The sequence below is a fragment of the Perca fluviatilis genome, chromosome 24, assembly GCF_010015445.1.
Source record: "Perca fluviatilis chromosome 24, GENO_Pfluv_1.0, whole genome shotgun sequence".
Lineage (NCBI taxonomy): Eukaryota > Metazoa > Chordata > Actinopteri > Perciformes > Percidae > Perca > Perca fluviatilis.
Genome location: NC_053135.1, coordinates 10,967,102 through 10,990,333, shown reverse-complemented (window position 1 = coordinate 10,990,333; position 23,232 = coordinate 10,967,102). Strand labels below are relative to the sequence as shown.

Here is a 23,232-nt window from a genome sequence, read left to right as displayed (position 1 = left end):
TCACAATAGAATTGGACAAAATTTAATGATATTGATTCCATTCATATATGGAACTGAGGTGTTTGTCCAGTGATGGATGTCTCTGGATGGTTGTAGGGCCCTTTAATTGTCTGGAAATATACCTATTTTTAAATGAGTACAAAAACATTTAATATTCCTCTTTACACTGCTCCAACCTGTCAGAAAGGACTTAAGTAATATCATTCAATTACACTGTGACATTTTAAAATCACTTCACTATACTAATTATATAAAGGTGTATATGTGAATAAGCAGTAGTACTAGTCATTCTATTTTGATTTTGTACCTTATCTTGGAGTTATTTACTTCACTTTTAATTGTAGTGCTATTATGTATGATGACGTGTGGTACCAGCACTCTGAGGCAGCAGAAATAGCAGATTTCTTGGTCACAGAACTGGTGGTTGCAAACCGGACCAAACTAAACTGTGGTCCCCCCTGTAGTCCGGGGCAACCGTTACTGTCAAGATTGTAAGTGAAGTCATTTTTCTATATTTTCATTTCATACACTTGACACATCTGTCAACAAAATGTTCACTTGTTTGTCTTTATGTTCTCTTTTGCCGCAATGAAAAACTGCTATCGTTGCCAGTTGGTAAATGGAGACAAATGGATGCAGAATTATGTCGAAGAGTTGAACAACTCTTGAGGAAATCCAGCCTTCCCCGACATCATGAAGATGGCTCTCCTACATCATCACCTGATAAAGAATAAAAAATAAAAGAATGGGCATAAATTGTTGTATACGTCAAAACATGTAAAATGCCAAATAGAAAACCATAACAACTGAGGTACAATTCTAGAGAACTTGCTAAATGGCTGATTTGATTTTTTTTTTACCATTTTGGTCAGCTGGTTGATTATTTGTCGTCCCTACACCCAGCTTCTGTCGCAAAGAATCCAGCGCATAGTGGTCAGCATCGGTCAACACAAAGCGGCGGCTAAAAACTGCAAAAACAGACGAGAGAGAGGAGAAGGATGCCGTGCGCTGAGATTTTAGGTTATGTTATCTATTGAACACCTATTGGAAATTAAATTCTAACTTAATAACAATTCTGGATTCAGCTTAATGTATCTAGTAGGACAGGTATACAGGAGCAACATGAGTTATACATTGCTGATTTTTCCATGGAGCAAAGATGTCATTACTGAATACAAATATTCCTTTTGAAAACTAAGACATAATAACAAAAATAAATACAGGCTGAGAGTGTTACCCTCCACAGTGGCTCCAATAGCAAAGTCTGCAGGTGAGTAGAACTCAGGATTGTCCAGTGTAGAGCCCGGCTTGGGGATGCGCGTCTTTTCCAGGAAATGGCCACCAATGATACCAGAGTTGCGACCGGGCTTTTCATAAATGCTGATCATGTCGTTGGACAGGAAGTAGGACAGGATGAAACGTCGGAGTCGACACCGCCCCCGATTGCTCCCGCCCACTTTACAGGTGAGGCGCAGTTCTGGAAAGACTCAGTTTCAGTTTCGGGAAAGTTTGGACTAGAGCGTTGGCATTGAAAGACTGCGCAGTTTAGATTATAGCCTATAAGATATAGCCTAGTGTTTCTGTAGGCATACTTATTTGTAAGTTCCTAGAATTGCGTGCAACTACCAGTAAGTAATACGGATGTTTGTTATTCGTTTTACCTCATAATAATGTTACACTGTTTATTGCACTGCAATAATGTCGTGGCTCGTGGGAGCCTCGCACTGCCCATGTGTTTAAAGGGGTGATAGAATGATTATATAGGGTATTTTACACTGTTCCTTATGGTCTCCTAATGGGGTATGTAACATTGGTTGGGCTGAAAATTGCCCGAATGCTATTTTATTAGGCCCTTAACTACCCTGTGAATATGGCTCTATTTGGAGAGAGAGAGCTTTTCTTCCAAATATGGTATGCTAATGAATATTCAGAATGAGCTACGCGCTGATTGGTTTGAGCAAACTACATAGAAACACAAGGGAGACTCGGCAGCAGGCCTCATATTTCAGACACTACAAAGTTATACATTGTTTGTCGGGCTATTTCGTTATTAAATTCACTTCTGAGACTTTTTTAAGCGAGAAATCAACTATATAAAGCTCAAATATGGGCCGTTTTACAAAAATTGATGGCTAATTGCAAATTTGGTAAGACTGTGTGTCGGAGTTCAGCCGCTGGTGCTGCCTCGCCGCCCGCCGGTGGTGCCTCGCCGCCCGGCCTGCCTTCCTTCACAGGCCCCGGCCTGCTATGAGTGCTTGGAGCTCCGTCACGGCAGCAGGGACTACCAACACCGCTGCCCTGACAGAGCTCCAGGGCCTTCAACTCCCCTCTTCCTGCTAGCTAAATGGCCCGTTGTGTGAGAGTGAGAGCGCCGTCAGCGAGCTTGTTACACCAGCAATCTGTTACCTCATGTTACACACATGTCACACCACTTATACAAAATCTAACTAAAGGTCTTATAAAGCTAACAACGGTGTCCGATTTCAAGTTAATGAATATTTGTGAAGACAAAGTGTTTCATTAGCTGCGACTGTCCCTTCAATCCTAACTATGTGTAGCTACAAACTACGGATAGTTAGCTTAATTTTCGCCTTAATTCGAGTATATTTACAGTTTGAATTTCGTCACGCCACTTACACAACATCTAACTATATGTCTTATAAACCTAACAACGGTGTCCAATTTCAAGTTAATATTTGTGAAGACTAGCTAGGTGTTTCGTTAGCTGCGACTGTCCCTTCAATCCTAGCTACAAATCACGGATAGTTGGCGTCCTTTTCGCCTTAATTCGAGTATATTTACAGTTTGAATTTCGTCACGCCACTTACAAAACATCTAACTAAATGTCTTATAAACCTAACAACGGTGTCCGATTTCAAGTTAATGAATTTTTGTGAATTCCAGAGGAATTCTAAGAGGAGGCTAGCTAGCTCTCATTGATACAGCTCCATCCAGCCGCAGGCTCTATCAATGAGACTCACGGACAAGCAGCGTTTATTTCCCCAATGGTTTGTTTAAATAACTCAACACATTATAATTACACACATTAAAAGAGTAACTGGAACCTGTGGTAAGAGAATGCTGGCGTAACAAGCTCGCTGACCGCGCTTTCACTCACATACACCGGGCATTTAGCTAGCAGGAAGAGGGGAGTTGGAGGCCCTGGAGCTCTGTCAGAGCAGCGGCGTTTCGTAGTCCATTAGCCCAAAACGGTGACTTTGCGCGGGTATGGAGTGCTGTGGGTTGCCAGCCGTGACTGAGCTCCATATACCTCACAGCAGGCCGGGGTCTGTGAAGGAAGGCAGGCCAGGCGGTGAGGCAGCAACACAGGCAGCACCAGCCTCTGAACTCCGACACACAGTCGGACAAAATTTGCAATTAGACATACATTTTCGTATTTCACCTCTACATAGTTGATTTCTTGCATATAAAAGTCTCAGAAGTGAATTTAATGGTAAAATAGCATATGAACAATGTATACAATTTCTGAGATCTGCACGACCTAGATTCAGAAGACTAACTGATCTCAGGTCAGTTGTGTAGCCTATGCAAATGTTGGGGCGTGACAAACACCGACTAGAGCCAAATGAGGAGGAGCCGCAATAGTTGACGTCAACTATGGGGCTCGTTGAGATTCGCCCGTTTTCAGAGGCAGTTTCAAATAGTGAGATTTGCAGAGAAAAGAGGTGTCAATGGGATTTAGAGGTTCTATGTATGTCCTAGTTACCCACTAAACTGTTATTATTCATCTATGACAAGGTAAAATCAGTTTTGCATTCTATCACCCCTTTAATTGTTAGAACGCTGTTAACGGAGGTGTTGCTTTGCAAGCCTTACCTGTCTCAATTTAAAAAATATTGTATGTTGTTCTTGCACAATGTGTAATGTTGTTTATGTTAAGGAGGAATTCTGCAGCTCATAATTATTATGTTCTGCTGAATTCAGCATGTTGTGTATTGTTGCAGTTAATGTGCAGCAAATTAATCTCTGAACAAGGATAGTGTACTACTGCATTTCTAAGTTTTGTATTTGCTTAGTATTAAGCATGTATTATAACTGCATTTAAGTCATATATAAGAAAACTATCATTTAACCTCTTGATTGTGTTTGTTTTATTTTATACCTGCTTGGCATGTAATAATTATTTGACATTAATATATAGAGTCTACATTTTACTGATTTATACCTGTATCTCTGTTTCAGAACCATACACACACCTTTATTCCAATAAAACACCTAAAAGGAACATCTTGTCTGCATTCTGATCGATGCCCCATCGTGGCCACAACCTTTTAAAGTCCTTCCCAGTCAACAAAACTTGGGCGGTAAATTTGAATTAAAGACCAGCCAAAAATATGTCCTTCCCAGTCACCAAAACTTGGGCGGTAGATTTGAATTAGACCCGATGGCGCTCCGTGCAGTCCTTCAATTCCTTTGTGCGTTGGGAGTCTTTCACAAAGGTGAGAAAGAGATGATACAGTAGCCTCATTTAATTTAATTTAGCCTAAGTCTATATAATGTAGCCTGTTGTTCTTAGACTGATGTGTGACTCCTGTGTTTTTAGTGTTTGTTGTCGTGTAATGTTTTAGGCGGCTAATTTTGAAAGTATGTTTGCATTGTTTAATGCTAAAATTCACTTTTTTATGACATCTTGCAAAGAAACAAATGCCTAAACAAATGAGACTTCACCTTTGCGCCAAGTAACCACAACATGCGCACGGGAACATCTGCCCTATTTTCCAGGGTCTGACCTGGATCCACGTGGTGCCCGTAGAACTTCTACTGTTTTGTTCATCGTGTCATAGGCGCCGATTTATGGTTTACTCCATGGGTGCTCAAGGGCGCATGCCCTTTAAAAAAAAAGTAGTCAAAAAATGTTTGCATTTCAGAACCTTAGGAAATGGACAGCGGCCGACACGAACACACGCCTGAAGTAGGCTATCTTTCAACTCAGGACAGCGCCACTTCTCACAGGATTGGGGATGAGAAGTTTAACTGACCACCAACTACCGCTGACCTGACGGAGCACCACGACCGGCAGCTCGCGGTGCTCCGTATCTAGCGTGCAGTAACCGATTCTGGGGTATCAACCGCGATCATCTTCATGGGAAATTAAGAACTCTCTGCACTGGTGGTGGGTGTCGTTGATGCACTTGCATCATTAGGTTTTGCTTTTTTAATAACAAATCTGTCAATTTAATTCTCACTCTGATTACCTAACGCACATGCACGCACTTTCATCCAAGAGACGCTGTGATTGGTGCATAGGATATGGAGCAGGGGACTGACAGCGACATAACCAATCACATTATGACAGACGTTCCACTTAGCACCAATTGCAATGTTTAATTTTAAATGAATGTAGCCTACTGGCAGTCTGGCACACGTGGGTGCTTAGTGGGTGCTCGGTATTTTCCGTGGGTGCTCGAGCTCCGGAGCACCCACGGTATCGGTGCCTATGCAGTGTTATTAAAGCTGCGTAATGTTCCAGATAGAGGACTGTCCTGTCCCAAACAGCAGCTGTCAGTAGGCTACTTTCTCTGCCCAGATGGTGTGTTTTTATCTCCTTACTGTACCTGCACAGGTTGATAAAGGTTAGCTGCTGCTCTAAGCGCACGAGATGACACTGACATTAAAAATAAGAAAACACTGGATTTATATATAGGCAAAAGCCGTCAGGCAGTGTAACGTTAAACCCTAGTGTATATTCAGTGTTATGCACTCCACCTCTAAAGCTGTCATCTCCTGCAGGTGTAACCTCTCTGATAGAAACCCAGCAGACTGTGATGGCAGCAGTGGGAGAAGAGGCTCAGTTAAACTGTCAGCTGATGCAATCTAAAGATGTTCTGCAGGTCACATGGCAGAAACTTTTACCTGATGGGGAGAAGAATCTAGCTACTTACAGCAACAAATTTGGTAAATCAGTGAATCCTGACTTTAGAAACAACGTGGAGTTTAAATGTGCTGGACTACAGAACAGCTCCATAGTCATCAGGAAGGTGACGGAGCAGGATGAAGGATGCTATCTCTGTTTGTTTAACATCTACCCTGAAGGTGCTCTCACTGCTATAACCTGCCTCCTACTCTATGGTAAGAACCTAACTGTGTTATCAGAGACATTTACGTGATCATTCATATGATATATTTTTGAAATATATGCTCTTTGCAGAGCTGCATGAAGCCATTCTCCATGTTGGAGAATCCAACTCTCCTGAAGAGGCAGTAGTGTCCTGCTCGGCCACAGGTCGACCTGCTCCCACAGTTACACTGACTGTCCCTCACCACAACTCTTCCAGTGTCACCAACACCAACGGTACAGTCACTGTCACCACTACAGCTGTGCTGCCTCGTCTCCATGGCAACAGCACACGGGTTGGATGTGCAGTGCGAGTGCTCTCTAGTCCTCAGATAGAGGTGTTCACCATGATTCCTGAGATCAGACAGCCGTCTGCTGATGGTGAGAAACACTTCTAAAGATATAGATTTATGGATTGATACATACTATATAGCTCATGTCTTTTATTTTTTTCAGGTTTTGATGAGGAATCTGAAACTAATAATAGTGATCGCAGTAAGTTAATGTTCAGATGTATTCCCATTCAGTAGTTTAATAACTGTTGTTTATCATATCAAAATTTTTCCCATTTTTCCTTAAAGGTAGGACTTGGATCATATTGCCTGTGGTATTGGTAGCCTGTGTTTGTGTTGTTGCTGCTGTCATCATCACTGCCATCATGCTTAGACAAAAAAATCACAACAGGTACTGCTTTTAGTCACTATCTGTCTCACTCTATGATAGGTGATACATGTCTGTCCTGGTCTAACTGATCTTAAATCCTTCAGTCTGTCACACAGGGAGGTGGATGAGATGTCTCCAACTGCAATCCATGATACTATTAAGTAAGACACTTTACTTGTCATCCTTCACTTCACACTCACAAAATGATTTGACCTGTCTACACTCTGTTGTATATTGTCACATTTTGCCATATATCAACTTATTATCCTTTTAACTTCCTGGATAATCGGATATTTACGGCATAATGTAATTGTAATGAATATCACTTTATCTCTTTATTTTTGGATCACTGTTACTCATTGTCAGCATGTTTATTCATATTACCTGTTCAGTTTCATTTAGTCATTGCAAATGTTCTGCTGTAATCATCACCGTGATGCTTATACGAAAACATAGGAACCAGTAAATAAATAATTGATAAATGTCTGTCCTGCTCTAACTGTTCTTAAATCCTTCAGTCTGTCACACAGGGACTCTGAGGAGAACAAGACGGACAACACAAGCATCCAAGAACCTGATGAGTAAGACACTTTCCTAATTGTTATTAACTTACACATATTTAATACTTCACTAAATTATTGAAATGTTCTGCACTCTGTCTATTTCAGAATTCTTTTTTTCTATACCACCTTGTCTCTCTACATATATTTGTACATGAAGCCATCATTGTGCTCTTACAGTCAACATGTTCATTCCTGTTGTTCAGAGGAATTTAGTTATAGAAATATGTATGGCATCATGTAATAATGTGAGTGTCTTTTTCTTCTCAAGGGTCCATACGTGTGTAGTCACGCAGGACAATCAGATCAGAAAACGGACACCTCCTGAGAAAAGTCCGACAAGTGACAAGCCAGAGCCGTCACCTTCAATAGTAACAAGACTTGATTTTGATCTGTGTCAACAATGTAACACAGAATAACCCTCAAGACTGCAGCACCAGTACTCAGACAAAAACTAAAAATAGGTTTGATAATGTGTATACCGTTCCATGTTTATATGATCTTTTTAATAGCATTTCATTATCATTTTGATGTTTTCACATTGTTTATATATTGTTCCTTTTATTTAAGGAATGTTAAACAAATGAAAAAAATTTGATGCAAAAAGGTCACTTAAAATCTTTGCAGTGACGTAATAGCCTACATTAATTTTTTGCACAGCAAATTTATTTATTTGATGAAATGATCAATACATTTTACAGGTGAAGCACTCAAAATGATTCTATGCTAACATTAGCATATTTATATCTATATGTACTGTATATAAAATTTAAATTACAGATAATGTATTAAATAATAGACATAATATATATGTGTCTTGGTCATTTTGCACTTTAACGTTCATTTTTTGTTATTTATTTCTCTGTGCACATATACTGTATTGTTGTAATTGTGATAAAGATCAAATTTGTAACAATGTAATCTTTAAACTGATGTGTTTTTATGAATGTATTCATTGAGTCATTCCATATATTCATTTGTTTTTTTTGGTCGATGAAACCATGATGTTTTAATGTGGTAAGTGATTTCATTTATGTACTGTTGTGTTTCCCTGGATTAAAAAACTAAGACTCCTCACAATAGAATTGGACAAAATTTAATGATATTGATTCCATTCATATATGGAACTGAGGTGTTTGTCCAGTGATGGATGTCTCTGGATGGTTGTAGGGCCCTTTAATTGTCTGGAAATACACATATTTGAAAATGAGAGAGTACAAAAACGTTTAATCTTCCTCTTTACGCTGCTCCAACCTGTCAGAAAGGGTGGTGATGGCGCAGTGGCACAATGACACATGCCTTTGGTGTGGGAGATCTGGGTTCAATTCCCACTGCGATACATCAACCAATGTGTCCCTGAGCAAGACACTTAACCCATAGTTTCTCCAGAGGTGTGTTTATGTAAGTGAGATGTTGTCTATATGCCGACACAGAAAAAAAGTTAAAACACCACAAAACATCTCAAAATGGATATCGTTGTACAGTAACTTTGTAGCCAATCTCCCTGTTGACTGCACCAGCAACAAATACTGTTTATGCCGTCTGCTGATGGTGAGAAACACTTCCAGCGATACATGTTGATTGATAAATACTTTATAGCTCATGTCTTTTTTGTTTTTCGGGTTTTTATTTTTCAGGTTTTGATGAGAAATCTAGAGGTCTGATAACGGTGATCACAGTAAGTTAACCTTTAGGTGGTCTCAAGTCAGTTTTAGCATTTGATATGTAGTTTCAGGCGTATTTATTTTAATTTTGTTGTAACTTTAAACTGTGACTTTATTTTTGAATCTGCATTGTTTTCTGTTGTGTAGCATATACATGCTTTTGGAGGTACAGTCTCTTCTTGAGCACTGAAAGAATAAAGTATGGAAGCTTTAGACATGTTTATGGTGCCACTCTGTTGTGTTGTGATTGGTAGATCTATTTATCTTTAAAATTAAAAATGTCAACACATGTATACACAGAACTGTAAGATACTGTAGTGTTAGTAATGCAGCCTAGATATGAGTAGCCTAGTGGATACAGAAATGCTATTCAGACGTGTTTGCCGCGTGCGCGTACTTGGTGTCACTCCTGCACTTTATGGCCTAATTGGGCCACAGTGAAGGTGGAGACCATCAGACCTGTGACAACCTTCATACATTTGGGCGGTAGATTTAAATCAGACCCGATGGCGCTCCGTGCAGTCCTACAGTTCCTTTGTGCGTTGGGAGTCTTTCACAAAGGTGAGAAAGAGATGATACAGTAGCCTCATTTAATTTAGCCTAAGTCTATATAATGTAGCCTGTTGTTCTTAGACTGATGTGTGACTCCTGTGTTTTTAGTGTTTATTGTCGTGTAATGTTTTAGGCGGCTAATTTTGAAAGTATGTTTGCATTGTTTAATGCTAAAATTCAAGAACAAACAAATGAGACTTCATGTGTACGTCGAGTAACCACAACATGCGCACGGGAACATCTGCCCTATTTTCCAGGGTCTGACCTGGATCCACGTGGTGCCCGTAGAACTTGTACTGTTTTGTTCCTCGTGTTATTAAAGCTGCGTAATGTTCCAGATAGATGACTGTCCTGTCCCAAACAGCAGCTGTCAGTAGGCTACTTTCTCTGCCCAGATGGTGTGTTTTTATCTCCTTACTGTACCTGCACAGGTTGATAAAGGGTTAGTTGCTGCTCCAGGCGCACGAGAGGACACAGACATTCAAAATAAGAACACACTGGATTTATATATAGGCAAAAGCCGTAACGCAGCGTAACGTTAAACCCCCAGTTTAAATTCAGCATATGGGACCACAGATAACATGCAGCCTCACTCTCATTACTGGAAGATATGTCCCCCTTTCCCCTAAATCCTATTTTAGTTGGTTTGGGATTATTTGAAGTGAAGAAATATGCTGTGTGCTCCACCTCTAAAGCTGTCATCTCCTGCAGGTGTAACCTCTCTGATAGAAACCCAGCAGACTGTGATGGCAGCAGTGGGAGAAGAGGCTCAGTTAAACTGTCAGCTGATGCAATCTAAAGATCTTCTGCAGGTCACATGGCAGACATTTTTACCTGATGAGGACAACAATCTAGCTACTTACAGCAACACCTTTGGTAAATGGGTGAATCCTGACTTTAGAAACAAAGTGGAGATTAAAGCTGGACTACAGAACAGCTCCATAGTCATCAGGAAGGTGACGGAGCAGGATGAAGGATGCTATCTCTGTTTGTTTAACATCTACCCTGAAGGAGCTCTCACTGCTACAACCTGCCTCCTACTCTATGGTAAGAACCTAACTGTGTTATAAGAGACATTTACATGGTCATTCATGTGATATCATATGATATATTTTTTTTAATATGATCTTTGCAGAGCTGCATGAAGCCATTCTCCATGTTGGAGAATCCAACTCTCCTGAAGAGGCAGTAGTGTCCTGCTCGGCCACAGGTCGACCTGCTCCCACAGTTACACTGACTGTCCCTCACCACAACTCTTCCAGTGTCACCAACACCAACGGTACAGTCACTGTCACCACTACAGCTGTGCTGCCTCGTCTCCATGGCAACAGCACACGGGTTGGATGTGCAGTGCGAGTGCTCTCTAGTCCTCAGATAGAGGTGTTTACCATGATTCCTGAGATCAGACAGCCGTCTGCTGATGGTGAGAAACACTTCTAAAGATATAGATTTATGGATTGATACATACTATATAGCTCATGTCTTTTATTTTTTTCAGGTTTTGATGAGGAATCTGAAACTAATAATAGTGATCGCAGTAAGTTAATGTTCAGATGTATTCCCATTCAGTAGTTTAATAACTGTTGTTTATCATATCAAAATTTTTCCCATTTTTCCTTAAAGGTAGGACTTGGATCATATTGTCTGTGGTAGCCTGTGTTTGTGTTGCTGCTGCTGTCATCATTACTGCCATCATGCTTAGACAAGAAAATCACAACAGGTACTGCTTTTAGTCACTATCTGTCTCACTCTATGATAGGTGATACATGTCTGTCCTGGTCTAACTGATCTTAAATCCTTCAGTCTGTCACACAGGGAGCTGGATGAGATGCCATCAACTGCAATCAATAATACTAATAAGTAAGACACTTTACTTGTCATCCTTCACTTCACACTCACAAAATGATTTGACCTGTCTACACTTTGTTGTATATTGTCACATTTTGCCTCTATATCAACTTATTATCCTTTTAACTTTCTGGATAATCTGATATTTACGGCATAATGTAATTGTAATGAATATCACTATATCTTGATTTTGGATCACTGTTACTCATTGTCAGCACATTTATTCATATTACCTGTTCAGTTTAGGGGCTCCGGGACACCTAGCGGGTCCTCAGAGTTACTGCAGGGGGCCACCAAATTATTGTTAATTTGTTAAGTTTTTTCAAAAATGAAAACGTCTTAACATGAATCCAACATATTATTAGCAAATATAAATCAGGTTATTAGTGGGGAAAAAACAACCATTATTAATATGCTACTGGCCTGTAGTAAGGTAGTCACTAATCTAGCCATCCACAGATACAGTTCATCCTAATGGTTTCACTTTTCAACATGTATGTTTAACATTACAACATGATTCATAAAATCATGCCAACAATTACTATTTTAATAGCTTAGTATTCTATTCACTAAAAAGGTGTGTATAAAGGCTTTAGGCCGCCCTATACATTGTTGTAGGCCCAGTTTAATACGCAATTTAATTGTCTACGAATATGGTAATCCAACGGGCATATCACAGCATAACCAATTGATTTGTTTTGGTGAAAACAAGGAAATGTCCTCTGGCTCCATCTAGTGTGCTTTGTTGGGAAAAAAGAGAAAGGAAGAAGAAGATGATCACACCAAGAATGTAAAGATTTTAATAGCCTACATTAATTTTTTGCACAGCAAATTTATTTATTTGATGAAATTATCGATAAAGTTCACAGGTGAAGCAATCAAAATGATATTTGTATAAATAATGTATATCTATATATAGAATTTAAATTAGAGATAATATATTAAATAATAGACATAATATATACGTGTCATTTTGCACTTTAACGTTCATTTTTTTGCGTACTGTTTATTTCTCAGTGCACATATACTGTATGGTTGTAATTATTATAAAGACAAATTTGTAATAATCTAATCTTTAAATGTATGTGTTTTTATGAATGTATTCATTGAGTCATTCCATATATTCATTCGTTTTTGTTTGGCCAATGAAACCATGATGTTTTAATGTGGTAAGTGATTTCATTTATGTTTACTCTGTTTTGTTGCCCTGGATTAAAAAAACAAAAAACGTTTAATCTTCCTCTTTACGCTGCTCCAACCTGTCAGAAAGGACTTAAGTAATATCATTCAATTACACTGTGACATTTTAAAATCACGCCACTATACTAATTATATAAAGGTGTATATGTGAATAAGCAGTAGTACTAGTCAATCTATTTTGATTTTGTACCTTATCTTGGAGTTATTTACTTCACTTTTAATTGTAGTGCTATTATGTATGATGACGTGTGGTACCAGCACTCTGAGGCAGCAGAAATAGCAGATTTCTTGGTCACAGAACTGGTGGTTGAAAACCGGACCAAACTAAACTGTGGTCCCCCTTGTTGGCCCGGCGCAAACGTTACTGTCAAGATTGTAAGTGAAGTCATTTTTCTATATTTTCATTTTATACACCTGACACATCTGTCAACAAAATGTTCAATTGTTGGTCTTTATGTTCTCTTTTGCTGCAATGAAAAACGCTATCGTTGCCAGTTGGTAAATGGAGACAAATGGATGCAGAATTATGTCGAATTAGTTTCTTCATTTCCAGTGTTCCTTCAGTAAGACAGCAGTGGGTTTAGGTGATTCTGACTGAATGCTAATGACAGCATGCTAAAAGTGCCCCTGAGTTGGCCTTTTGTTAGTATAATGTGGCTAAGGGAACGTAGTTTTCTTGATGAAATGCTTGTTTTCCCGCCTCTAACATAACTTTGTATTTTTATTTAGCGAATAAGATTTTAGGGTAGGCTTTGGAGAGAAGAAGAAGGATATTTTGAAGTCAATCACACCTACAACAGTTGTTGAATTTTCTGCAGCAGGTCCAGTTTATGTGAAGAAAAGTTCTGCACAGGCTTTGATTTGATTTGTGGTCTAATTTATCGGGGGAGTGAACAACTCTTGAGGAAATCCAGCCTTCCCCGACATCATGAAGATGGCTCTCCTACATCATCACCTGATAAAGAATTAAAAAAAAGAATGGGCATAAATTGTTGTATAAGTCAAAAGATAAAGTAACATGTGACATCTACTGGAAAACCATAACAACTGAGGTACAATTCTAGAGAACTTGCTAAATGGCTGATTTGATTTTTTTTTACCATTTTGGTCAGCCGGTTGATTATTTGTCGTCCCTACACCCAGCTTCTGTCGCAAAGAATCCAGCGTCTGACACGGGATCTGGCTTGTGTTGGACTCCAGGTACGTCAGCACATAGTGGTCAGCATCGGTCAACACAAAGCGGCGGCTGAAAACTGCAAAAACAGACGAGAGAGAGGAGAAGGATGCCGTGAGCTGAGATTTTAGGTTATGTTGTCTATTAAACTAAGACATAATAACAGAACAAATAAATACAGGCTGAGAGTGTTACCCTCCACAGTGGCTCCAATAGCAAAGTCTGCAGGTGAGTAGAACTCAGGATTGTCCAGTGTAGAGCCCGGCTTGGGGATGCGCGTCTTTTCCAGGAACTGGCCACCAATGATACCAGAGTTGCGACCGGGCTTTTCATAAATACTGATCATGTCGTTGGACAGGAAGTAGGACAGGATGAAACGTCGGCCCTCATCTCCGGGATTCTGGGAGTCCTGAAATGTCAGTAACACAGGGCAGCTGAAGTACAGCGAGAAATGATCTGGTTTGTTGTTAATGGCTCTGGATTTTGGTTGAATGCAGTTTGGTAACTTGTAACTATGTACTGTACATACAGCAAACTACTAGTTATTCAGAGGGTTTAGTCAAAGAAGCAGCACAGACACGTTGTCACACGTGTTGGACTCACCAGCCTGGCACTGTAGCGCAACACTTTGTGGTCGTTTTCCAGCATCTTTAGCACATTCTTTTTGGGGGGTTCAGGAATTAAAGAGTAACAATTCTGGAGAGAGTCTTCAAGTGAACCAAAACCATTATAGGGAGGAACCTCCTGTAAACGTGGACAGGAGAGGGTAACAAATGAGATTTTTTATATATATATATTTTTTTTTAATCTATAACAACATTAAGTCACATACCCTCAGGCAATACTGATGATATAGTTTTGTAAAGGACAACAAAAGAGATCAGTATCAGTTTCTCACCTTCTTCTTCTCCTGAAGCAGGTCAGTGTTTTTTGGTACCTCTGAGGGATCCATCTTCACGTCAGGGTGGTTCTTTTGGTAATACTCTTTAGTGAAGTCATCGCAGTCGCACAGCAGGAAGTGACGGCCCAGCAGGGTAATCCTCTGACCCGCCTGGAAGTCTTTGGGGGAGTGGTACTCGTCTACTTCTGCTGTTGTAACCTCCAGCACACATCTGGGAAAGGTCTCTGGATAGGAATAAGAGTATTTTGTCTTTAAATCTATTTCATGTCGTCAGAAACAATTCAGATTGTTCCGTAGTACAGAAATAGTTGACAAAAAAACATTATAAACAATACTCAATTACAGTGTCAGATTAAATAAATTGTGTTGTTGATGTTATGATGTAAAATTGGAGACACTTTCTAAAGGCATTCACATTTAACTGTACATGACTGGGAGCAAAGAGGCACCCGACCAAAGCACGTTATCAGATCTAATGCAGTTATAGACGCAGCTAAAAGTGACACAGCGTTGCTTCTCACCCAACTCTGGTTTGATTTTCTTGGGCAGCTTCTGTCTGCGCATCAGGATGGGGAAGGGGTCGCGGCCACTGTTGGGTTTGTGGATCTCTCTGATCTCCACCGTGTCGTCCACCAGGTAATACTGGATGGTAACAGGCCGGGTCTCCCCAAACAGAGAGTCAGCGTCGTCCCACAGGGCAAAGAAACGCAGCACCTGACCGAGAAGAGGTTAAAAGAGGCATGAAACTAGAATGGGTATGCCAACTGCAAATCTCAAATTAAAAACACCTAATTAAAGGTACCGTAGGTAGGATTGCGAAGATCCAAAACATTTGAACATCGACAACTTCTCAGTCCCTCCCCCCCTTTCCGCTAAAGCACAAAACGGTCTCCTAAGCCCCTCCCCGCCACAAGGGAGAATGAATGCGTTTGCACGAGCAGTGATTTTCACGCAGTTAAGACACCCCCCTGGCCCTGATTGGTGCATCTGAATAGGGAGCTGTGGATTTTTGCAAATCGCACTACAGGCTGTAGGTGGTGCCAGATTTATTTTTTTTAATTACCTGCGTCATGTAGTTCTACTGGAACATAGGGTTAGTTTTAGTAAATATGACACAAAGTTAGTTTTATAAGTGTAAGCCTACTGCACCTTTAACTATGCATGCAGGGTCACTTATTTGAAACATGTCACTGGTTTGGAACAACACTTTGTTTTAGGTTCCATAAAGGTGTCAATTAATCTATGAAATTGGCTTCAAAAATTAAATAAGAAGGTTTTAGTTAGACTAGGTGACCTATACTGATATCTGCAAAAGCCAATATAACATTATGGCAGGTATAAAAACAAACAAAAAGCAGATCATTTTTTCTTTTCTAAAAACCTTGAATAGGAGATGTTCTTGTACTCCTGCTTCTTTGTTAATAGCTATCGATTAGGGTTGGTAAAGATGATCCAGGGAGTTTTTGAATGGAGGGAATTTCCTTTACCTTACGATCCATGGTGAGAAACTGCTGCTTGTTGTCAAATTCGGACGGTGTTGTGTAGGAAGGCCGAGGGTTTTTGCCACGACTGACGCAAGGCATCGGCTCTGGGTCGTTCAGAACAATGCCCTCGCTCTCCATGAATTCCTGCATGTGATGAATGAGAGACACAGACGCAGAGTATATTTGCAACAAAATATCCATACTTTTTTTGTCAGACACACAGAGAAAATAATACTGCGAGAGCATTCATACGGCCAGGTGAGTGCTGTACCTTTGTAAAAACATCGCACTGTGTGATGTGGTACTTGACCCCGTACACCTCCAGGTCCATGCCAATATTCAGGTCTTTCCACTGGTAATGCTCTCCACGTGCATTCTTGGGCAGACGCTGGCGTTTGATCCGTTTCCCCTGCGGCATCCCAGAATTCTCTACCACGGGCTCTATGATGCACATGCTGTCATCCTCAAGGTAGTAGTAAATGACCACTGGGCGTGCGCGCCACTCCTCTTCAGGGGAAAACAGGATATTTTCCTGAAAATATGCATAGTAGCGCAGCACCTACGAGACAAGACGAAGAAAAGACAATTATTAGACAGTTAATTGGACAGAAACAACAATCTTCAAATACTGGTCTTCTAACGCCTTAATCTACCTTCTTGTCAAGGGCCACATGAGCTGGGATGAAGTCTTCGACTACATTCTGGTCAAAGGAGCCATAAGTAATGGCTGGTGTCTCAGAAGACAGCTTACTGATCTCCTGCAGGATTAACTGCTCTGAGAAAAGAGGATCCTGTCCAATGCCCGCAGTAGGGCGACGGGGCAGAGCATAGCCATTCTTGTAGTCCAGTGTCTGGGGACGATGGAAGGCTGACTTCTGCAGAGACAGATCATTCAGGAGGAGATACGTTAGCGCTGGTAAATCACAATACAAACCACAATGGTGCCAGGCCAGCTATCAACAACAAAATGTATATAGCTTGAACCAACAAGATACAGTGACTACAGGCTTAATAGTGTTTACAATGAGAAATTACAAAACAGAGGCGTATTGGATGCATAGGCTCTATGGAACACTGCAGCCCCTCTCACACAAGGCACAAGGAGAGGAGAGGAGTTACACACACACACACACACACACACACCAACAGATAAAAACACAGGAAGAGAGGAAGAGGATGAAATGAGAGGAAGAGAAAAGGAGGAGAGGAGTAGAAAAAGAAGAGAGGAAGAGGGGAGTTAAAAGGAGAAGAGGTGTTTTTGTGAGCTAACATGATTTGATGATGGACTAACTGACCAACTGACTGGCTCTTAAGTGGCTATAAGTGGAGAAGAGCAAGAACTAACTAAAAAATAGATGATTATGCATAAACCCGTATTAATATCAGACTTAAAGTAGTCTAATTGAGTTAAATGAACGCACACAACAGTCCTAAACAAAGCAGCTACAATTGTTTTGGGCGACTAGCTAATAGCCTCTTGAACTGCGCTGGGCAGACAGAACATACCACTTAAAAACAGGGGTGGCCTTTAACAAAAACCCTAGAATAAACACTTTTTAATTTTAATTTTAATTTTAGAAACTCGCTCAGGCCTGAATAGCACTGTCGAAACTGCTATCCACTTATTCGACACAAAGGACTGGAGGAATGCGTTACAGATAGAAAAACAGCAATATCCTTGCGAATAAATAAAGTGACTTAGCTAACGTCAAACCTGTAGAAGAATAACCAACATTCTTACCGTAACATCATAAAAAGCGTATCCTGGTAAAAATGGAAGTCCGCTATTCCAGTTCCCAGACATTGTCGCTCTTGAGGTATTTTTCTTTCAATTTCCTCACCTGCGCAAGATGTTTAACAGAGTACTTTTGGTAAATGGTGGAATTAGTTTAGCCTAGCTAGCTACGTTTTGGTAAACTCCACAGCTCCGTCGTAGTAAGTTTGTGGTATCCATGGAAACGACAGGACAGCAACCATGTCAAGAGCATTTCAAAAAAGTAAACAACTATTTATGAAAACTAGGCTACTAAAATATATTCCGAGTTTAAACCAAGGCTAGCCTAATTAATTAATGTCCAGAATGATAAGAAATTGGAATTGACAAACTTTTAAAAATAGTAAAAATCCATAATATCAAGCTGTTTTTATTTAGTAGGCCTAATGTAATAGCCTAATTAATAAAAAAGTATTATATAAAAAGTTTTATCCGAAAAACCATTTGCAGTAGCTAAAAATAACTTTATCATAAATGGGAGACTTTATCAACACAAACTGAAGAGCTCTAACTTCACCACCAGGGGGCGAGCAACACCAATCCATCTCACTGATACAAATTGACAGGTCATCCACCATATGTCCCATAGATATATCCCAGCAAACAGGGCACTGCGGGCCCCCTTTGGGTTTAGTGTGGCCAGGGGCAGCCCACATACATCCGCCATCGGGACCCACTGTGGATTTTTAGTGGTAAGCCCACACATGGGCAGCCCCCCTGAAATCCATAGCTTGGGCCCTTTGCAGTTCAACCCATAGAGGGCCCAAAGGGGGGAAATGACTTATTATAACCTTTATTTATCCTCGCGAGACCATTGAGGGGCAACCCTCTTTTACAATGTCATCAAGTCAGAACAACAACACAGAAAGTACAATCATAAGAAATATAGTAAGACAATAAAACATTCAGAATTGGACAAATATTTGATAAATACATTTGGATAATAGGGATGCAAAAGAAAATACAATTGTGTGAAGCAGTTACATGTATATAATAATAATTGTAATAGCTAGAAAAGGCAATGTAGGCGACTGTGAATTAAACATATTGTATCAAAAATAAGGATACATCACTAAACCTCCTTAATGCTCTTTATATGATATTTTTGATTCTTTTCTTTAAATGCTGAGATCTGTGTTGATGGACTGATCCTCTGGAAACAAATACATCAACCAAACAGAGACACTAGGATTGTATCCCTGAAAAAAAAATCATCTTAATAAACCATAGGCCTACCTGAGAACAAAAATACACAACACAACTAAACTATTAAATAGGCTGTTATAAAATAGAAATGATTAAGGGTTGAAATGAATTCTACAAAAACATCTTCAAAAGGCAGCATGTTTTTCCCTGTGGAGTCTTACATTGTCCTATAATAGGCCTACACTTCCCCTCTGGGGGGCAGTAGAACCCCAGAGAAGAAGAATGTAGGCCCTACCTAGACCATGGCTGTATTACCTGGACCCGCTACAGTTAAGACCCGCCCTTTAACGCGCGCATCAGAAGTGCAGGTGACTTTCACTTTTAAAAATGTGGCGGTAAACCCAAAGATGGCACACCGTACAGTCATATATTTCCTTAGTGCGTTGGGAGCGTTTGGAGTCTTTCAGGAAGGTGAGAAAGAGATGAAACAGTCATGTGTGTTTCCCGTACTTTATATAGCCTACTAGAACTGTGTGATTTATTTGTATAGCCTCCAAATGGAGCTATTTCTTTGTATTGTTTATTGTAGTTGCGCAACTCTTTTATTTGACGGTTAATGATTTTGCATTGGTTAAGTCATATTTTATATCCTATTTTGCAAATAAAAAAACAAATCAGACTTCATCCCTGAAGTGGACTTGCAGCATCGCAGCCTATTACATCACAACCACAATATGAGCTATCATCTCCTGCAGGAGATCTGCTTTCTTTCTGCAGAACGGGTCAGCAGCGTTCTCTTACATCCGTGGTCAGCAGTAGGCTATTGTTATTGTTGCCTTACGTAGGCCTAATTATTGGTATGAATTTTAATTACAGTACGATCCGTATCTACGAAGTTTTCATATTGCTATTATAATATGGAGGGGTCTGGCCCATTGTGTGCTTGATCCCTTCCAAAACTGCTCCCAGACCTGATTGGGATTTATTAGGGATTAGCAGTTAGATTCAGTCGTGTCCATATAATGATTATCAGTAGCTATAATATTAATACCAATACAAATAATGATAATAATGACACTAATTATACCAATAAGATATATATATATATATATATATATATATATATATATATATATATATATATATATATATATATATATATATTCTTATGCTTACATGGTCTTCAGTGATGTCCAGTTCAGAGGGATAGTGTCTTGTCATCTCTTTCCACAAATGTGTAATGTTTGTGTAGTGGTCCAGGTGATGTAAACATAGCTACCCAGGCTATTTGTGTGGAATACAGATATATTTCTGATGAGAATCCCAGTCTAAACATATTTGTACAGTGAAGTGAATTCTGTGGAGTATCTTATTAATGTTTGAGTTGTGTTTCCTGCAGGTCTAACCTCTCTGATAGAAACCCAGCAGACTGTGATGGCAGCAGTGGGAGAAGAGGCTCAGTTAAACTGTCAGCTGATGCAATCTAAAGATGTTCTGCAGGTCACATGGCAGAAACGTTTACCTGAGGGGGAGAAGAATCTAGCTACTTACAGCAACAAATTTGGTAAATCAGTGAATCCTGAATTTAGAAACAACGTGGAGTTTAAATATGCTGGACTACAGAACAGCTCCATAGTCATCAGGAAGGTGACGGAGCAGGATGAAGGATGCTATCTCTGTTTGTTTAACATCTACCCTGAAGGTGCTCTCACTGCTACAACCTGCCTCCTTCTCTATGGTAAGAACCTAACTGTATTATCAGAGACATTTACATGGTCATTCATGTGATATTTTTAAACTATATGCTCTTTCCAGAGCTGCATGAAGCCATTCTCCATGTTGGAGAATCCAACTCTCCTGAAGAGGCAGTAGTGTCCTGCTCGGCCACAGGTCGACCTGCTCCCACAGTTACACTGACTGTCCCTCACCACAACTCTTCCAGTGTCACCAACACCAACGGTACAGTCACTGTCACCACTACAGCTGTGCTGCCTCGTCTCCATGGCAACAGCACACAGGTTGGATGTGCAGTGCGAGTGCTCTCTGGTCCTCAGATAGAGGTGTTCACCATGATTCCTGAGATCAGACAGCCGTCTGCTGATGGTGAGAAACACTTCTAAAGATACAGATTTATGGATTGATACATACTTCATAGATCATGTCTTTTCTTTTTTTTTTTAGGTTTTGATGAGGAATCTGAAACTAATAATAGTGATCGCAGTAAGTTAATGTTCAGATGTATTACCATTCAATCGTTTAATAACTGTTGTTTATCATATCAAAATTTTTCCCATTTTTCCTTAAAGGTAGGACTTGGATCATATTGTCTGTGGTATTGGTAGCCTGTGTTTGTGTTGTTGCTGCTGTCATCATCACTGCCATCATGCTTAGACAAAAAAATCACAACAGGTACTTCTTTTAGTCACTATCTGTCTCACTCTATGATAGGTGATACATGTCTGTCCTGCTCTAACTGATCTTAAATCCTTCAGTCTGTCACACAGGGAGGTGGCTGAGATGTCTCCAACTGCAATCCATGATACTATTAAGTAAGACACTTTACTTGTCATCCTTCACTTCACACTCACAAAATGATTTGACCTGTCTACACTCTGTTGTATATTGTCACATTTTGCCATATATCAACTTATTATCCTTTTAACTTCCTGGATAATCTGATATTTACGGCATAATGTAATTGTAATGAATATCACTTTATCTCTTTATTTTTGGATCACTGTTACTCATTGTCAGCATGTTTATTCATATTACCTGTTCAGTTTCATTTAGTCATTGCAAATGTTCTGCTGTAATCATCACCGTGATGCTTATACGAAAACATAGGAACCAGTAAATAAATAATTGATAAATGTCTGTCCTGCTCTAACTATTCTTAAATCCTTCAGTCTGTCACACAGGGACTCTGAGGAGAACAAGACGGACAACACAAGCATCCAAGAACCTGATGAGTAAGACACTTTCTAATTGTTATTAACTTACACATATTTAATACTTCATTACATTTTTGAAATGTTCTGCACTCTGTCTATTTCAGAATTCTTTTTTTCTATACCACCTTGTCTCTCTACATATATTTGTACATGAAGCCATCATTGTGCTCTCACAGTCAGCATGTTCATTCCTGTTGTTCAGAGGAATTTAGTTATAGAAATATGTATGGCATCATGTAATAATGTGAGCGTCTTTTTCTTCTCAAGGGTCCATACGTGTGTAGTCACGCAGGACAATCAGATCAGAAAACGGACACCTCCTGAGAAAAGTCCAACAAGTGACAAGCCAGAGCCGTCACCTTCAATAGCAAGAAGACTTGATTTTGATCAGTGTCAACAATGTAACACAGAATAACCCTCAAGACTGCAGCACCAGTACTCAGACACTCAGACATAAACTAAAACATGTGAGAGAGTGTTTCCAAAAAAATAGGTTTTATATTTTGTATACCGTTCCATGTTTATATGATCTTTTTAATAACATTTCATTATCATTTTTATGTTTTCACATTGTTTGTATAATGGTCCTTTATTTAAGGAATGTTAAACAAATAAAAAATTTGATGCGAAAAGGTCACTTAAAATCTTTGCAGCGACGTAAGCTAAAAATAAGTTTATGAAAGGCCTGTTTCTTCCCGATTGCAGCTGGCCTCATCAACAAAGGCCCGGGACCCCCCTCTTACCCCCACTGGCACTGACTCTGTCCTCATCCACATCTGATGTCATGCGATACACTAACGCAATGAACTTTATACTTATTTATTAACATATGTGGTTATTGAGTTTTACCACTATGTCTAATTATCTCATTTTAGATGACATGTTTTTATTTCCTATTGACAATTCTTTACTTCGCACATCTGAGTTAGTTTTTTTGTTAATAAAACAGTTTTTATAAAAAGTTTGTGTGATGAAGGGGGTTTTACTGGCATTCACATGTTATTGTTGCCCTGGATTTATAATCTCTCTATCCATCTAGATCATATTATTTCACAGGCAGGGTGTAAGTATATTAATAGGCTACTCCTTAAACTGTTGGCTATACCTAGGCTTGTTATTAATAATAATGATATTAATTTATGCAGGTGAGATGTTGTCTATATGCCGACACAGAAAAAAAGTTCAAACACCACAAAACATCTCAAAATGGATATCGTACAATGACTTTGTAGCCAACCT

The 23,232-nt window shown here is 39.6% G+C and overlaps 3 protein-coding genes across 6 annotated transcripts in view; 2 read left to right on the top strand and 1 right to left on the bottom strand.

Annotated features, from left to right (window-relative positions):
• Positions 1 to 6: 6 nt before the first annotated feature.
• On the bottom strand, positions 7 to 18,076 carry LOC120554118 (EF-hand domain-containing protein 1-like). Of its 2 annotated transcripts, XM_039792738.1 has the most exons (11): positions 17,864 to 18,039; positions 16,776 to 16,997; positions 16,394 to 16,681; positions 16,126 to 16,266; positions 15,160 to 15,352; positions 14,636 to 14,862; positions 14,341 to 14,481; positions 13,933 to 14,146; positions 13,703 to 13,816; positions 861 to 899; positions 7 to 720 (listed from the first exon to the last, which is right to left on the bottom strand). In XM_039792738.1, the coding sequence occupies exons 1-11, from the start codon at positions 17,924 to 17,926 to the stop codon at positions 692 to 694; spliced, it is 1,671 nt and encodes a 556-aa protein (XP_039648672.1). In that variant the 5' UTR covers positions 17,927 to 18,039; the 3' UTR covers positions 7 to 691. The 2 variants fall into 2 exon arrangements, with proteins under 2 accessions (XP_039648672.1, XP_039648671.1); XM_039792737.1 differs by lacking the exons at positions 7 to 720; positions 861 to 899 and adding an exon at positions 12,852 to 13,518 and having other exon boundaries at positions 13,664 to 13,816; positions 17,864 to 18,076.
• Positions 1,285 to 23,199, top strand: LOC120554119 (OX-2 membrane glycoprotein-like). 2 transcript variants are annotated; one of them, XM_039792740.1, is made up of 10 exons: positions 1,487 to 1,628; positions 4,204 to 4,460; positions 5,752 to 6,090; positions 6,170 to 6,457; positions 6,533 to 6,571; positions 6,658 to 6,760; positions 6,844 to 6,900; positions 7,258 to 7,320; positions 7,571 to 7,670; positions 22,699 to 23,198. In XM_039792740.1, the coding sequence occupies exons 2-10, from the start codon at positions 4,406 to 4,408 to the stop codon at positions 22,771 to 22,773; spliced, it is 1,119 nt and encodes a 372-aa protein (XP_039648674.1). In that variant the 5' UTR covers positions 1,487 to 1,628; positions 4,204 to 4,405; the 3' UTR covers positions 22,774 to 23,198. The 2 variants fall into 2 exon arrangements, with proteins under 2 accessions (XP_039648673.1, XP_039648674.1); XM_039792739.1 differs by lacking the exons at positions 1,487 to 1,628; positions 4,204 to 4,460 and adding an exon at positions 1,285 to 1,464 and having other exon boundaries at positions 22,699 to 23,199.
• The window catches only part of LOC120554116 (immunoglobulin superfamily member 10-like), a 32,555-nt gene continuing 18,781 nt past the window's right edge, over positions 9,459 to 23,232 (top strand). Inside the window, exons 1-3 of one of the 2 annotated variants that reach the window (XM_039792735.1) lie at positions 9,459 to 9,524; positions 20,442 to 20,780; positions 20,858 to 21,145. In XM_039792735.1, the coding sequence (XP_039648669.1) occupies positions 9,470 to 9,524; positions 20,442 to 20,780; positions 20,858 to 21,145 (682 nt within the window). In that variant the 5' untranslated portion in view covers positions 9,459 to 9,469. Of the gene's footprint in view, positions 9,525 to 19,396; positions 19,514 to 20,441; positions 20,781 to 20,857; positions 21,146 to 23,232 lie in introns of those variants that run through there. The other variant, XM_039792736.1, reaches the window with a different exon arrangement.

Bases quoted from the DNA above. Each gene is read 5' to 3' on its own strand.
- LOC120554118 (XM_039792737.1), bottom strand. From the start codon at position 17,926: ATGTCTGGGAACTGGAATAGCGGACTTCCATTTTTACCAGGATACGCT. The intron at 16,682-16,775 runs GTAGATTAAGGC...CTTGTCTCGTAG, and splicing joins ATGTGGCCCTTGACAAGAAG to GTGCTGCGCTACTATGCATA. The intron at 14,147-14,340 runs GTGAGTCCAACA...CTGACATTTCAG, and splicing joins TGCGCTACAGTGCCAGGCTG to GACTCCCAGAATCCCGGAGA.
- LOC120554119 (XM_039792739.1), top strand. From the start codon at position 1,335: ATGGCCACCAATGATACCAGAGTTGCGACCGGGCTTTTCATAAATGCT. The intron at 6,458-6,532 runs GTGAGAAACACT...TATTTTTTTCAG, and splicing joins CAGACAGCCGTCTGCTGATG to GTTTTGATGAGGAATCTGAA. The intron at 6,572-6,657 runs GTAAGTTAATGT...TTTTCCTTAAAG, and splicing joins AACTAATAATAGTGATCGCA to GTAGGACTTGGATCATATTG.